The sequence below is a fragment of the Mirounga angustirostris genome, unplaced genomic scaffold, assembly GCF_029215605.1.
Source record: "Mirounga angustirostris isolate CCGP_5_RB_7025 unplaced genomic scaffold, mMirAng1.0.hap1 SCAF_5, whole genome shotgun sequence".
NCBI classification, from domain to species: Eukaryota; Metazoa; Chordata; class Mammalia; order Carnivora; family Phocidae; genus Mirounga; species Mirounga angustirostris.
This window is the reverse complement of record NW_026991713.1, coordinates 58,145,076-58,160,737: the sequence shown is the minus strand read 5'-3', so window position 1 is coordinate 58,160,737 and position 15,662 is coordinate 58,145,076. Positions and strand designations below refer to the sequence as shown.

General features: G+C 55.4%; 1 protein-coding gene across 1 annotated transcript; it reads left to right on the top strand.

The window, feature by feature from the left end:
- Window positions 1–1,278: 1,278 nt before the first annotated feature.
- On the top strand, window positions 1,279–15,428 carry ESYT1 (extended synaptotagmin 1). Its single transcript, XM_045873221.3, has 31 exons — window positions 1,279–1,771; window positions 3,407–3,448; window positions 3,620–3,754; window positions 3,880–3,953; window positions 4,078–4,150; window positions 4,307–4,396; window positions 4,569–4,624; window positions 5,051–5,174; window positions 5,262–5,438; window positions 5,565–5,647; window positions 5,958–6,006; window positions 6,138–6,224; window positions 6,311–6,403; window positions 6,632–6,703; window positions 6,908–6,994; window positions 8,194–8,343; window positions 8,669–8,824; window positions 8,951–9,127; window positions 9,291–9,373; window positions 9,499–9,547; window positions 9,651–9,740; window positions 9,823–9,918; window positions 10,409–10,480; window positions 10,573–10,659; window positions 12,900–13,040; window positions 13,149–13,291; window positions 13,372–13,470; window positions 13,554–13,685; window positions 13,777–13,882; window positions 14,103–14,152; window positions 14,564–15,428. The coding sequence occupies exons 1-31, from the start codon at window positions 1,382–1,384 to the stop codon at window positions 14,601–14,603; spliced, it is 3,303 nt and encodes a 1,100-aa protein (XP_045729177.2). The 5' UTR covers window positions 1,279–1,381; the 3' UTR covers window positions 14,604–15,428.
- Window positions 15,429–15,662: the final 234 nt, after the last annotated feature.

The window sequence follows — 15,662 nt, the reverse complement described above, 5'->3', positions numbered from 1 at the left end:
GGGATAGGTTTTAAACAGTGAAACACAGTCTGATGAAATCTGTGCCCTGCAGAGGCAGATAATATTTATCAGCTGCAGATCTAGGCTCTCCCCACCAATCAACCCTACTTCCCCTGCTGCACCAAACAGTTACACAAGCCCCACATATACTGCATTAAAAGATAATCATTTTATAACCAACTCTTCCCTCCTGGGCTTCCAGTTTAGTTTCTAAGTCCCTGGACAACACTCCTAAGTGCAGTTAACTAGTAACAGTGGTCAGCAATATACCCTGCACTTCCCCCTTCCTAAACTTACACAGTACAACATGGAATTGCACTAGTTTACGTCTGACTGTATTCCGAACTTTCCTTCCAACTCAGGCAAATAAGAAACAGAATTGTCTCATTACTCTTGATTTCTCATTTTAGTGTCCTAGCAGTTCCACGGGGTCAGGAAATTCTTGGAAAATGTAATCAAATCCGCTGCAGCTGAGGCGTCTCCCCTCCCCCCACCTTTTGGGAGCCAATTTAACTTGTTCTCTATGATAGAAATAACTAAGTCTTGGAGATTTAAAAAAATAAAGCCTCACTTCCTAGTCACGCCGTTCTCTCTCCCTCTCTTTCCTGAAGACTGGATAATCTCAACTCTGTAATTCTCGTATTTTCCAGTTTTTTCTAGCGGCTATCGTTACACTGCACAAAGGACAGGAGGGGACAGGATAGCCAGGGTCGGTCATCGAACATTTTCATTCCAAATGGGGTGTTTTCCTTTTCTTTTTTAAGGACAGCCAGGGAAACACTGAAGGATAAGTAATGTACCTAGAGTATGAAAACTAGGGAAAACTGACAAACGAACATGTAGGAATCCCAGACAAATCTTCCCAAACCGTCCGAATGGAGTGGAAGTAAATTCTGATCCTCCACAACCCCTCAACTTGGCAACCCCAAGTCCCTGTAAAACAGAGTAATTGGCGGTGCGGCTCCGCATGACGTCATACCGCAGGCACTCCAATCCCACGTGGGGGAGCGCCTGGTCCGCCTCTCTTTAAACGGTACGCCACGCCTCCTTCTCTTTCTGACCAATCAAGTGCCGCTCTGTAGCCTCTTTCCTCCCTTTCCCGCCGTCCAGACCGCCCATCTTGGCACGCCGGTCTAATCAAGGAGGTCCTCCCTCTGCCGAAACTTACCGGCTCCCGGCGGAAGAGGGGCAGGGTTTCTATCTTTTGACTCCACCTTGGTCTGTGCAGCGCCGGCCAACCCGAGCCGTCAGATCGAGGGGGCGTGGCTTAGGGTCCCTTCCCGCAGTGTGCGGTTTACTGTTTGCAGGGGGCCGCTGGGCGCTAGACGAAGCAACCTCCAGCTGGTCTCTGGGTCGGGCGGGTCCTCCCAGAGGCGGCACCATGGAGCGCTCTCCTGGAGACGGCTCCGGTCCCAGCCTCGTGGACCAGCCCTCTGCTCCCTCCGAACCCCCTGACCAGCCCCCCGCCGCTCACACAAAGCCGGACCTGAGTTCTGGGAACCAACCTGCCGGCCCAGGCGCGGCGGGCGAGGCCCTGGCGCTGCTGACTTCGTTCGGGCGGCGGCTGCTGGTGCTGGTGCCGGTGTACCTGGCCGGCGCAGTGGGACTCAGCGTGGGTTTCGTGCTCTTCGGTCTCGCCCTCTACCTGGGCTGGCGCCGGGTCCGCGATGAGAAAGAACGGAGCCTTCGAGCAGCGCGGCAGCTGCTGGACGACGAGGAGCGGCTCACGGCGAAAACACTTTATATGAGCCATCGAGAGCTACCTGCCTGGGTGAGCGAGCACCCTCAGTGCTGCATAGTCCCCCTCCTAGTCCCCCGGTTCTAGGGGTCTCCCTCCTGTCCCTAAAGGCAGCTCCCCACCCTGGGACCACGGGAGGGAAACTCCCCTCTCGCCCCGCTAGCCGCCTGCCTGCTGGGACGCGCCACTCTTGGGACCGAGTAGCCACTCTTCCCCCTCCCCCCTCCTTTCCGCGCGCCCAGATCCCGATCCTTCCACAGAGTCAGGACTTCTTCCTCTGCTCCTGGGCAAGCAGTAAGAACATCTGGGGAGCCGGTCTCAGCCGTGGCCCGCCTTCCTAGCCATGCTGCTTGAGCGTTCCTCGCTTCTGGTGCCGCTCGCGCCTTGCTGCTCCCGGACATCCCCGTTGCGGCTCAGGCGCTTCCCTCGTCTCTCCAGTCTTCCTTGAGACTTTTTTTTTTTTTTTTTTTTTTGCCTATATAAGGCCATAAGGTTCTCCCTTTTCCCGCTCTTATCCCCGGGGACCCGCCGGGACCCAGGCCCAGGAGCACTGCCCAGGAGAGCCGCCGCCCCCGACCGACCCCCCCGCCCTCGCCTGGCAGCCCCAGGCAGTTGGGCCGCAGCGCAGCAGAGGCGACTGCGGGACGCAGGGCGGGGGTGCGGGGGGCAGGGTAGTGCGGCTGCTGCAGTGCCCGCTGCCCACACTCCACGGCCCTGGTCGGCCCCACCCTTTTCCGGACTGCGCGCCGCGCCGGCTGGGTCCGGGCACCCGGGCCCTAGGTCTGCGCGCCCTCGCCTCCTGCCTTCTCTCCAGCCCTGCTGGGGCAGCGCCCGTTACCCGGCCCCTCCCCGCCTCCGCTTTCCTGCCCTTCCCAGCAGAGGCGCCAGTCTGGGGGGAGAATGGCCGAGGAGAGGAACCAAAGTTGACACTAGGCAGATAGGGCCATGCTGCGCAGGCCCGGGACTGGAGAGGGGGGAAAGGGGGAGACCTCGTCCCAGGGGACGTGCAGCCCAGGCAGCAACTGTCTTTGTTCCTCCTGCTCCGCATCATGGAAAGCAGTCTCCTTCCTGAAGCGGGTGTCCCTCTTCCTCCCCAACACAAAGCACAGGTGTCCTTCCTTCCCATAAAAGGAGTCACACTGATGAAGAAGAAGAAAAACAACAGGGCTAGGGCCTAAATAGCTCTTCTGGCCCCTCTCTAACTCTAGGAGCTGCTTCCCTCTTCACCTTCTTGGTGTAGAAGCAGCTCCAGTCCGAGGTGAGGTGGGAAGGCTGCAAAAAGGGACCAAGACTTCTCCAATCCCAGGATTTCCTCCTTAAACTCTGATTTGTCAGGACCTCCCCCTCCAGAAAGAATGTAGCCTTCTCCTCCCTCCCCCGCTGCTCCAGCAGCTGTCATCATTTCACATCCCCCAGCTGTCCACAAAGCAACTTTGCGTGGCCCACAGCCTGTCAGGGCCCCCCATCAGACCGCGGCACCCCCAAACCCTGTGGAGGAGTGAATGCTCTGGACATCCCAGCACCCACCACCACCACCACCAAACCCTGGGTGTGAGGAGGTTCTGTCACAGCTTCTCCTTTCCTCTGTGGGCGTGCCATCCAGCATCTTAGTAGGAAACCCCAGGTGGAGGCTGTGCTCATCTCTCTCTCCCCCTTCCTTGCCTCCAGGTCAGCTTTCCAGATGTGGAAAAGGCTGAGTGGCTAAATAAGGTGAGCACTGATTGTCTGTTTTTCATGAGCGGGGAATGGGATTCGTTTCTCTAGCCAGACCCTGCCACGCTTCAGGTCTAGCCCCAGTGCCCTCTGTAGGCAGGATTCTGAAGGAACTTGTCTTTAGGGGGATGATTAGGCTCTCCTATGACAGGTTCCCTCTCCTTCCAGATTGTGGCCCAGGTGTGGCCCTTTCTGGGGCAGTACATGGAGAAGCTTCTGGCTGAAACTGTGGCCCCGGCTGTTCGAGGCTCTAACACCCATCTGCAGACATTTACATTTACACGAGTGGAACTGGGTGAAAAGGTATGTGCGTAGGAAGGAAAGTAACGGGAGGAAGGAGACAGGGCAGGGAAGGTGGGTGGCCCAGAAGGGGCTGAGATACTCCCCCCTTTCCCTTTTCTCTCTCTCAAGAATTTATCTCTCCACAGCCATTTCGTATCGTAGGCGTCAAGGTTCACCCTAGTCGGAGCAAAGAGCAGATCCTGTTGGATTTGAACATCAGGTAATACCGCTCATTCTTCCAGCCTCCCATTCAACAGGATCCTGGTCACTCTGACCGCTTCATCCCCTCTCCCCTCAGTTCAGCCCAGTACCAACTCTCTGTTCTCTTTCTTATCAACCGCCAGTTATGTAGGTGATGTGCAAATTGATGTGGAAGTGAAGAAATATTTCTGCAAAGCAGGAATCAAAGGCATGCAGGTGGGGCAGATGTCAGGGGCCCCCATAATAGGGAGACTTTGCCCTAAATTTCATCAGATGTGGGGAAGTGGGAGGTTGGAAAAACCAAGGCTGGGGAAGTTTGGGGCAGAAAGGCGGCGTTTTGTGGAGAAATGCTATGTTCTTCTCTTGCCCTAGCTACATGGTGTCTTACGGGTGATTCTCGAGCCACTCATAGGGGACCTTCCTATCGTGGGGGCTGTGTCGATGTTCTTCATCCGACGCCCGGTAAGGGAAAACATTGAGGGGAATGGGGAAGCAGGGAACACAGGATTGGGAGGGAGACGGTGGCCAGCTCTGGGGCTTGGGGGAGGAAGGGCTGAGGGGTCTGGCAACTGTTGGATGGGTGTGACCATGCCACCATGTCCTCTGTCCTGATCCCACTGCTCTTTCCTTCCAGACCCTAGATATCAACTGGACGGGGATGACCAACCTCCTGGATATCCCAGGACTCAGGTGTCAAGGATTTATTGAGCACCTAAATGTTCCAGCCCTGGGCTGCAGGTTTTTGGGATACAAAACAGTAAACGATGCAGCCAGTACCCTCCAGGAGCCTTGATCATCCTAGCTGGAGAGATGACAAATACCCCTGAGAAGTTCCATAGTGTGATTTTCCTCCTGTGGGGGAGCACGCGTTTGGGTAGAGAGTGAAGAGGGCTGCAGGCTGCTCCGTGGGGTAAACAGAAAACGAAGAGCTGGGACGGCAGTGAAGGTTCAGAGCAGTAGGTGGGGGATCCGGGTAGAAGAGTAGCAAAAAAGGATTCTCAAGAAAGGATGTCCCTCTAGCTTTAGGTCTCTTTTGGTTGTGGGAAACGGAGATGGGGTTGGGGGGATATTGGGAGTTGGGGCCACACTCACCTCTTTTTCTACTCCCCCATTCAGCTCCCTCTCTGACACCATGATCATGGACTCCATTGCCACCTTCCTGGTGTTGCCCAACCGATTATTGGTGCCCCTTGTGCCTGACCTTCATGATGTGGCCCAGTTGCGTTCCCCTCTTCCCAGGGTATGGCCTCTCCCCCATCCAATAAGTCCTCCTCTCAGGAACCTCTTCTGGGTCCTTAGTTTCTCATGATCTGATTCCTCTGCACAGGGCATTATTCGGATTCACCTGCTGGCTGCCCGAGGCCTGGGCTCCAAGGACAAATACGTGAAGGGCCTGATTGAGGGCAAGTCAGACCCATATGCACTTGTGCGAGTGGGCACCCAGGCGTTCTGCAGTCGAGTCATTGATGAGGACCTCAACCCCCAGTGGGGAGAGACTTACGAGGTGGGATAGCTGAGGAGTGGGACTGTCAAATGGGGGAGGCCCTGGGGACCAGCCGTGAGAGAAGATGCTGACTGGATGATCCTCATAATGTAGCCCATGAGACCCTTGTCCCTGTGTGTCCTTCAGGTGATGGTGCATGAGGTCCCAGGGCAGGAGATCGAGGTGGAGGTGTTTGACAAGGATCCAGACAAAGATGACTTTCTGGGCAGGTGAGACTCTGCCTGTGTTAGGATTCTAAAGCCTCAGTGCTACCAGGGTCACAGAGGTAATGACGGTCCTTTTCCAGACCTGAGGATTGTGTATCATTTTCCTTCCCGCCCTCCCCACCCCTCGCCTCCACCATGCGTGCCCGTGCACACGCACACGTGCACACACACGCACACACACAGAGTATCTGCTGAGTATAAGAAGGGAGTCTGAGATTGGCCACCTATTTCTAAGGTGGGTGAGTGGAGGACCCATGACACGCTCCTAGTTACAAGTCTCCCCTTTTTCCCTACTCACTGCCCCCCCCTCCAGGATGAAGCTGGATGTGGGGAAGGTGTTGCAGGCTGTGGTACTGGATGACGTAAGTTAGAGAAGAGGAAGAGGGAGCGGGGTCTCACCCACTGGGCTGACGTCTTGCTACATTGGTGGGGAAGAGGTTGTGTGAGTATCTGATCTCTGTTATACCTCACTTTCTTCTGCCTCTCCCGCCAGTGGTTTCCTCTGCAAGGTGGGCAAGGCCAAGTTCACTTAAAGCTAGAATGGCTGTCACTTTTACCAAATGCAGAAAAACTGGAGCAGGTAACCAACGTGGGAAATAGGAAGCTGGAAATATCGAGGACTAGAGGGCAAGGGTCTGACTACTCCCACCGCCGCCTTCCCTCCAGGTTCTGCAGTGGAATCGAGGAATCTCCTCCCGCCCAGAGCCCCCATCAGCCGCCATCTTAGTTGTCTATCTGGATCGGGCCCAGGATCTTCCTGTGAGTGTGGCTTCTGAGGGCGGCTGAACAGGAAGCTCTGGATGCAGCATTCCCATACCCGCTCTTGCCCTTCCCCCACTCGGCTTCAGAAGCAGCGGCATGTAACACAAGGGTTCCAAGGAGGGGATCAGAGCCACCTCAGGGAAAAGATTCTGAGAGCCCACCTTCCTTCACCGAGATAAAACCAAAAACAGCCAAGATGGTGACTTCTGAATTCTACCCCCACAGCTGAAGAAGGGGAACAAAGAACCCAACCCCATGGTACAACTGTCAATTCAGGATATGACCCAGGAGAGCAAGGTGAGGGCTAGGACAGCATTGTGGGAGATTGTGTGTGTGTGTGTGTGTGCGCGCACGCGCGCGTGTACGCACGTACATCTGGGTGGGAGGACTGTCCTTGGGATGAAGTCTCCCCTTTGGGCTGCCTGTAAAGGCAAAGATTTTCTGGAAAAACAGGAATGGTACTGCAGTACGCACCCTTGATCCCACCCTGTGCACCTCCAGGCTGTCTACTGCACCAACGGCCCAGTGTGGGAGGAGGCTTTCCGGTTCTTCTTACAAGATCCTCGAAGCCAGGAGCTTGATGTGCAGGTGAGATAATCACCTCCTGAGCCCCTCCTGAATACCCTCTTCTGCCTTCCCAGGTCTGTACCACGTCCCTCCCTCTTCCCTTTGATCATATTCCAGTCCATCTACCTAGACTCTCCATCTCCTTCATGCTCCCCACTCTTCCCCAACGGTCTCTCTAGAATCGTTATTTTTTTTAATATTTTTTTTATTTTGGAGAGCGCATGTGCGAATGGGCTGGAGGACAGAGGGAGAGAGAGAATCTCAAGCAGACTCCCCAGTGAGTGCAGAGCCTGATGCGGGGCTCGATCCCAGGACCCTGAGATCATGATATGAGCCAAAACCAAGAGTCAGTCAACCAGCTGAGCCACCCAGGCACCCCTCTAGAATCATTCTTTATAGGGGCACCTGGCTGGCTCAGTTAGAAGAGCATGCAACTCTTGATCTTGGGGATATGAATTCGAGCCCTATGCTGGGTAGAGATATTGCTTAACAAACTCCTTTTTTAAATATTTTATTTATTTGAGAGCGTATGAGTGGAGGGGAGGGGCAGAGGGAGAGGGAGAAGCAGACTCCCCACTGAGCAGGGAGCCTGACATGGGACTCGATCCCAGGACCTGGAGATCATGACCTGAGCCAAAGGCAGACGCTTAACTGACTGAGCCACCCAGGTACCCCTAAACTTTTAGAATCATTTTTTTAAATTAATTTACTTTTGAGAGAAAGTACACGTGCACAAGCAGAGGGGATGGGCAGAGGGAGAAGCAGACTCCCTGCTGAGCGGGGGGCCTGATGCAAGGCTCCATCCCAGGACTCTGGGATCATGACCTGAGCCGAAGGCAGATGCTTAATCGACTGAGCCACCCGGGCGTCCCTAGAATCATTCTTCATACCTGAGAGTTGTATACTTAAAATGAGTGATTTTGGGCACCTGGATGGTTCAGTCGTTAAGTGTCTGCCTTCGGCTCAGGTCATGATCCCAGCGTCCTGGGATTGAGCCCCGGATCGGGCTCCCTGCTCCGCGGGAGGCCTGCTTCTCCCTCTCCCACTCCCCCTGCTTGTGTTCCCTCTCTCGCTGTGTCTCTGTCAAATAAATAAAATCTTTAAAAATAAATAAAAAATAAAAGGAGTGATTTTATGGTCAATGATGCTCATTGAAATGATTATGTCTCTGTTTTCCTACTTCACCACATCCCCTCTTCCTCCTCTTCCTGCGCCTCTAGGTGAAGGATGACTCCAGGGCTCTGACGTTAGGGGCACTGACCCTGCCGCTGGCTCGCCTGTTGACTGCCCCTGAACTCACCTTGGACCAGTGGTTCCAGCTCAGCAGCTCTGGCCCAAACTCCAGGCTCTACATGAAACTGGTTATGAGGGTACGGAGACAGAGGAAGCGCTGAGGGTGGTGAGGGGCCTTGTAGATTCCTTGGTACTAAGAGTAAAGAAGAGGAATCCTCTAAGACCTAACGAGCTAGTGTATGTGGAAGCACCTAGCAGGCACACAAAAAAATGTTTGTTGACCAAACTGGGGAAAAAATGGTGTATGAGTAGCATGAGTGTGGAAGGAACCCTCTAGAGATGAGCCCAGCCAAGGCAGGGACCTGTTTTCCGAGCCTCTGCTCTGCCCCCAACCCCCACATCCCTTGCCTGCTGATGGCTCACTGTGCTTCTTCGATTGGACAAGTACACCACCCTCCCCAGATCTTGTACTTGGATTCATCAGAAGTGCACTTTCCCACTCTGCCTGGAACTCCTGGGGCTTGGGACCTGGACAGCGAGAGCCCCCAGACAGGCAGCAGCGTGGATGTCCCACCTCGACCTTCTCACACTACTCCTGATAGTCACTTTGGGACAGAGGTGAGTCTAGATCTGGAAAGGACTAGCTAGGGTCTGTTGCCTAGGTGTGCAAAGCCTGGTTCAGGGCTGGTTTTGACAGGTTTCTTTCTGACTGCCATCTGGTGCCTCTCTCTGTCCCTTTTGTAGAATGTGCTTCGGATCCATGTATTAGAGGCCCAGGACCTGATTGCCAAAGACCGTTTCTTGGGGGGACTGGTGAAGGGCAAGTCAGACCCCTATGTCAAACTAAAGCTGGCAGGACGAAGCTTCCGGAGCCGTGTTGTTCGGGAAGATCTCAATCCCCGCTGGAATGAGGTTTTTGAGGTCAGAACTGAGCAGCCAGGACTCCTCCAAGTCCCTTCTTCTCCCCTCTAGCTCTCAGAGTGGTCCGAAAGCCCTCTGGGGTTCGGGTGGTTGAGGGCAAGGTTCCTAGTCATTTGAAGAAGAAAAAGACACAACCCGTCTTTGCACTGTTTTCTCCCACTAGGTGATTGTCACATCAATCCCAGGCCAAGAGCTAGACATTGAGGTTTTTGACAAGGACCTGGACAAGGATGACTTTCTGGGCAGGTGAGAGGGTGAGGGTCCGGAGGGGAAGGCAGGCGAGGCCTCCGCAGGCCACGGGAGTCTGGCTCTGGGGAGATGGAGGCTTGGCTCTGATCACTGGCCTCTTGGTCTCTTTTTCTCCTCCACAGGTGCAAAGTGAGTCTCACTGCAGTCCTCAACACCGGCTTCCTCGATGAGGTGAGCAAGGCCTTCGTGACCCCTCCTGACCGTGACCCACGTCTCAGTCCCCTAGCCCCTCGGTCCCCACCCCCCGAAGTCTTAAGCCCGCCTGCGTCCGCAGTGGCTGACCCTGGAGGACGTGCCATCTGGCCGCCTGCACTTGCGTCTGGAGCGTCTGACGCCCCGGCCCACGGCCGCCGAGTTAGAGGAGGTAGGGAAGGGGCTCCGGCTGGGTCACGGCGGGCGCCGGCGTGTCCGGCTCGGCTCCGCAAGCCCACCGTGTCCTCCCGCAGGTGCTGCAGGTGAACAGTCTGATCCAGACGCAGAAGAGCGCGGAGCTGGCGGTGGCCCTGCTGTCGGTGTATCTGGAGCGGGCAGACGAGCTGCCGGTGAGAGCCGCTCCCCGCGCCCCATAGCCCCGGCCCTTCCTCCGCCTCCCTCAGGTTTGGGTGCTCCTGGGCCATCTGGAGTAGTAAATTCCAAATTCCTCTTTCCCGGGGTGGTGCTGGGGTGGGAAGAATGGTCTCTTTGAGGCCAGGAGGGTGGTGGCTGTCAAGTAACCACGGGGACCTGCTCGCTGGCCGGGGATGTCATCTGTGAGGGGAGCGGGAGATCAGCCTCACCGTGTAAGACCGTAGTTAATATTCAGTGCGATAGGGGCGCCTGGGTGGCTCAGTCAGTTAAGCGGCTGCCTTCGGCTCAGGTCACGATCCCAGGATCCTGGGATCAAGCCCCGCGTCGGGCTCCCTGCTCAGCGGGGAGCCTGCTTCTCCCTCTCTCTCTGCCTGCCTCTCTGCCTACTTGTGCTCTTTCTCTGTTAAATAAATAAATAAAATCTTTAAAAAAAAAAAAAAATTCAACGCGATACTCTCTCTCTAGCTCCGAAAAGGGACCAAGCCTCCCAGCCCTTACGCTACTCTCACCGTCGGAGATACTTCTCATAAGACGAAGGTATTAGGAAATGACGCAGGGCTATCTGGGAGGGATGAGAGCCGCAGAGGAGAGCGTTCCAAGGACTGACCATAACCCCTCATCTCCACCAGATGATTGCCCAAACTTCGGCCCCTGTCTGGGACGAGAGTGCCTCCTTTCTCATCAGGAAACCGAACACTGAGAGCCTGGAGCTGCAGGTACCATAAATTCATTCTATGAACATTTTGCCACCATGGGCTAGGCACTGAACCACGCACCGGGTATTCAGAGAGAAGATTTAGTTCTTGTCTTGACAAGTGCCACGGTGAAAGGCACTGTGGGGAAATGTGGAGACAGGAGCGCAGCCCCAGACGACCCCCGAGCTTAAGGGTAAACAGGCTCCAAGCAAGAAGAGAAGGAAAAGTCTCAGGCTGAGAAGGGAATGAGGAGAAAGAAGGCAAACTAGATCCAAGAGGCAGAGAGGAGCAGGAGCAAAAGGGCTCCTTACTCATGCTAAGAATGTGGATTTATCCTAAAGGCATAGGGAAACATTTGAAGGAGTGAGGGGTGACATACCCAGATTTGCCCTTTACAAAGATCCTACTGACAGCAGGGCGAAGGGCGGACTGAAGGAAGATGGTGCTGGAGGCAGGGAGGTCAGCTATCAGGCTCTGAAGCAAGACATGGTGAAGGCCGATGGTATTTATTTTATTTATTTTATTTTGTTTAAGATTTTATTTTTTTTATTAAAAAAAAATTTTTTTAAGATTTTATTTATTTGAGAGAGAGAATGAGATAGAGCATGAGAGGGGGGAGGGTCAGAGGGAGAAGCAGACTCCCTGCTGAACAGGGAGCCCGATGTGGGACTCGATCCCGGGACCCCAGGATCATGACCTGAGCCGAAGGCAGTCGCTTAACCAACTGAGCCACCCAGGCGCCCTAAAGATTTTATTTGACAGAAAGAGAGAGAGAGAGAGAGCAGGAACACAAGCAAGGGGAGAGGGAGAAACAAGCTTCCCACCGAGCAGGGAGCCCAATGCGGGGCTTGATCCCAGGACCCCGGGACCATGACCTGAGCCGAAGGCTGACGCTTAACGACTGAGCCACCCAGGCATCCGGCCAATGGTATTTAGTGGTGGTTATTTTGACGTGGGGGGAGAAAGAAGGAACAGCCTAGAAGTGGACTCCTGGGTTTTTTGCCTGGGGTAGCAGGACAGAGAAGGGTGCCATTGCTAACACAGGGAATGGACAAAGCAGGAGTTTTTTGTTTTGTTTTGTTTTTTAAAGATTTTATTTATTTGAGAGAGAGAGAGAGAGTGAGAGAGAGCCCAAGAGGGGGTAGGGTCAGAGGGAGAAGCAGACTCCCTGCCGAGCAGGGAGCCCGACATGGGACTCGATCCCAGGACTGCGGGATCATGACCTGAGCTGAAGGCAGTCGCAAAGCAGGAGTTTTTGAATCTGAGGTCTCTGAGACCATCCAAGGGGAGACAGCCATTCAGAAGGTACGGTGTTCTTGCCGCTCCCTCTTGTTTGAGCACCATGGGCAAGCCCCCGTAGCACCTGCAGTCCCGGGTGTGAGCAAGCAGCCTGAGGGCCTAGAGCGTGAGAAGACCCAGGAGGGACGGTTGAGCAGTGACGCAGTGATGGAGCAGACGGAGGAAGAGGGCCAAAGGGCCTGAGGTGTCGCCGGGGCAGGGGGGCATTTGCCAGGACAGAAGGGGGTCTGAAAAGATAGGAAGTGGCCAAATGTTTCGGAGAAACAAAATGAGACGACTATGACTGACTTTGAAACTGAGGTACCTGATATTTGGAGCAAGTTCAGTGGCGCGAATGGAGTAGAAACTGGATTTCACGGGGCTGAAGGGTGAACAAAAGTAAAGAGGTATGGGAGCCGGGAGAGGGGGCTGGAGGTAATCTAGGGATGCTTTTCCTCTTCTGGAGCGTGAGGAGTCAAAGACCTTCTGAAATTGGTAAAATAATTAGAGAATTACGTCAACAGAAACCAAGAGACCTTAGCATAACGTAACTGTTCCCAGCACTAGCAGAGACGTCCGTGAGCTCCGTTCCTGCCCTCGCACAGCCGGGAATGAGGAGACACTAAAGCTGGCAAATCGGGAGAGATACGGGCGTATTAGCTAGAATGATGCTAGAACTCAGAAGACAGGAAGGGTTTGCAGGTCCGTCCGTCTGGAGTGTGGAAATGAGGGGTGGATGGGCAGGAGCCATGCAGTTCCATGTTTGCTGTGCTTTTCCTCCACCCTGTGCAGCTGTTACAGCCCTCGGGTGTGATCTGTGACAGCTTAGGAAGTAGAGCACAGCCCAGTCTGGTTAGGAAAGGAAGCGGGGCCAGCGACACGGCTGCCCTGCGGCCGTCACAAAGGGGAGTCCCTCTCCAAAACCACCCAAGCGTTTGGACCTAGAACACCGGGGTTAAGTCGTTTGCCTCTTGATTCCACAGGTTCGGGGTGAGGGGATGGGCACCTTGGGCTCGCTCTCCCTGCCCCTCTCGGAGCTACTCGCGGCTGACCAGCTCTGCCTGGACCGCTGGTTCACGCTTAGCAGTGGTCAAGGGCAGGTGCTGCTGCGGGCACAGCTTGGGGTGAGTGCCAGGACCTGGCGGGCCGGGGGGACGGAGACCAGCGGCCGTGTTCTCACAGCCAGGGCGCTGAGCGGGCCCGGCCCAGTCACCGCTCTCTCGCCTGCCCAGATCCTGGTGTCGCAGCACTCGGGCGTGGAAGCGCACAGCCGCAGCCGCTCCTCTCTGAGCGAAGACCCGGAGCTCGGCGGGGGGCCCCCGCCCAGCGCCTCCTCGGCGACAGAGCTGCGGCAGCGCCTGCCACCCGGCGACAGGTGAGCGGCCGGAACGTGGAGGATGAGCTGCGCGGCCCCTGGGCCCCGCCCCCTCCCAGCCCTGTCTCCGTCTCCCACAGCGCGCTGGAGGCCCCAGCCGGGCCGCTGGGCCAGGTGAGGCTGACCGTCTGGTACTACAGTGAAGACCGGAAGCTGGTCAGCATCGTTCACAGCTGCCGGTGAGACCCCCGTCCGCCCTCCCGTCCCGGCTCCTGGCCGCCCTCCCCTTGGGCTGCCTTCTCACCTTCACCTTCCTGTGCAGGGCCCTTCGGCAGAATGGACGGGAGCCCCCTGACCCCTACGTGTCACTCGTGCTGCTGCCAGACAAGAACCGGGGCACCAAGAGGAAGACGTCACAGAAGAAGAGGACGCTAAACCCTGACTTCAATGAACGGTCAGTCAGTAGGCATTCAGGTGGAGCTGGGCGGCTCGGCAGGGAGCCCCTGCCTCTAACACCCAGCTGCCCCCGCACCCCCCTCCGCCAGGTTTGAGTGGGAACTGCTCCTGGATGAGGCCCTGAAGCGAAAGCTGGATGTCTCTGTGAAGTCTAATTCCTCCTTCATGTCAAGAGAGCGTGAGCTGCTGGGGAAGGTAAGAGGGCGAGGATGAGCAAGGCGGAGGTAAGGCTTGGGAGCTGCTGGGAGCAAGGCTGTCATCCCTCAGGGACTTAGGGAGGAAGCACCGCAGGTGACACTCCTACACGTGTGACCCGATCCCCTCGGCACTGGTCTGGAGCAGGAGTGTGTGACGATGGGATGTGTTCTCTGGAGACCTCAGAGTAACATCTGGCCCCCACCATCCTCCAATGCAGGTGCAGCTGGACCTTGCTGAGCTAGACCTTTCCCAGGGAGCGGCCCAATGGTGAGTATCTGGTGGGCTGGGGGTGGGCCTGGAGAGTTAAGCAGGAGAAATCCCAATCATGGGAAGGGAGAAAAGAATGCATGCTGAGGGGGCGCCTGGGTGGCTCAGTTGGTTAAGCGACTGCTTTCGGCTCAGGTCATGATCCTGGAGTCCCAGGATCGAGTCCCACATCGGGCTCCCTGCTCTGCGGGGAGTCTGCTCCTCCCTCTGACCCTCCCCCCTCTCATGTGCTCTCTCTCTCATTCTCTCTCAAATAAATAAATAAAATCTTTAAAAAAAAAAAAAAAAAAGAATGCATGCTGAGGGGAGAACCAGTGACTATCTGCAGTACAAGAGCCCTTGGGTCATGCTTCATTTCTAAGAGGACGCAAGTCCCCTTTCTGCCTGAGCCTTCTCTGCTTCTTCCCACAGGTATGACCTCGTGGATGACAAGGACAAGGGCAGCTCCTAGGAGCCAAAGATTCCCAGCCTGATCACCGTCTCCTTGCCTTGCCCCTCGCTGCATCACCACCTCAATGTGATGAGCCTAAAGCTAGGGCCCGAGGGCAGAGTCTGTGCCCCTCAGCCCTCTCCCCTTCCAGGCCCGGGCTGGGGCCTTTGCCTGACCAAAGAGGAGGACCACATGTCGCCCTTTACTGCATGGCCTTTATCCTTCTGGGCTCCCGGGGCAGAGAGCCAAGCTGGCTGTTTCCCGCTCCGCCTGCACAGCCTCCTCCTTTCACCCCAACTGCTCAGGGCCCTCTGTGCCTGTGCCGGCCACTGGCAGCACCAACAGTGGCCTTCGCTCATGCCAAATACAGCTTCTGGAAAGACCTCTTCTCCTTAATCGGATGGCCGCCTTCTTCCCCACCATGCACGGTCAGGGAGGGCAAAGCCATGGGGGGGGAGGTGGACGGGCTAACCACTCAAGCCAAGAGCCTCTGGGACTACTGCGTGTCGTCAGCGTACGGTAACCCAGGTGCCCGTGTCCAGTTCTGCGCCCCCCTTCTCCTCAAGTCTGTCCCGAAAATTACACCTGCTGTGATGACTAGGGCCAGTTTTTTGATTCACTCTGGGAACGAGAACGCTCAGCCACTCCTTGAAGACTTAGAATCTCTATCAGTCTTGGGGCCTCTGGCTGGTGCCTTGCGGTGGGCCTTGGAGGACTGGAGCCAGCCGGGCCGGTATTTGGTTCAGGTGTCTAGGCTGTTAACTCACTGACTAGAACTGAATCTCTTGGTTTTGCACCAACTCTGCCAATCCTCTGTATCTTATATTAAACATTATACTCAAACCAGCTGTGGCTCTTTTTCTTAAGGACAGGGAATCCAGCCTACTGTCACTATTTGCAGGTGACATATTACATAGAGGAAATCCTAAAGACTCCACCAAAAAACCGTTAGAACTAAAAATTCAGTAAAGTTGCAGGGTACAAAATCAACATACAAAAATCTGTCGCATTTCTATACACCAACAGCTATTTGGTAAAACAATCCCACTTACAGTTGCTTCAAAGAGAATAAAATACCTA

Bases quoted from the DNA above. Each gene is read 5' to 3' on its own strand.
- ESYT1 (XM_045873221.3), top strand. From the start codon at position 1,382: ATGGAGCGCTCTCCTGGAGACGGCTCCGGTCCCAGCCTCGTGGACCAG. The intron at 1,772-3,406 runs GTGAGCGAGCAC...CCTTGCCTCCAG, and splicing joins ATCGAGAGCTACCTGCCTGG to GTCAGCTTTCCAGATGTGGA. The intron at 5,439-5,564 runs GTGGGATAGCTG...TGTGTCCTTCAG, and splicing joins AGTGGGGAGAGACTTACGAG to GTGATGGTGCATGAGGTCCC.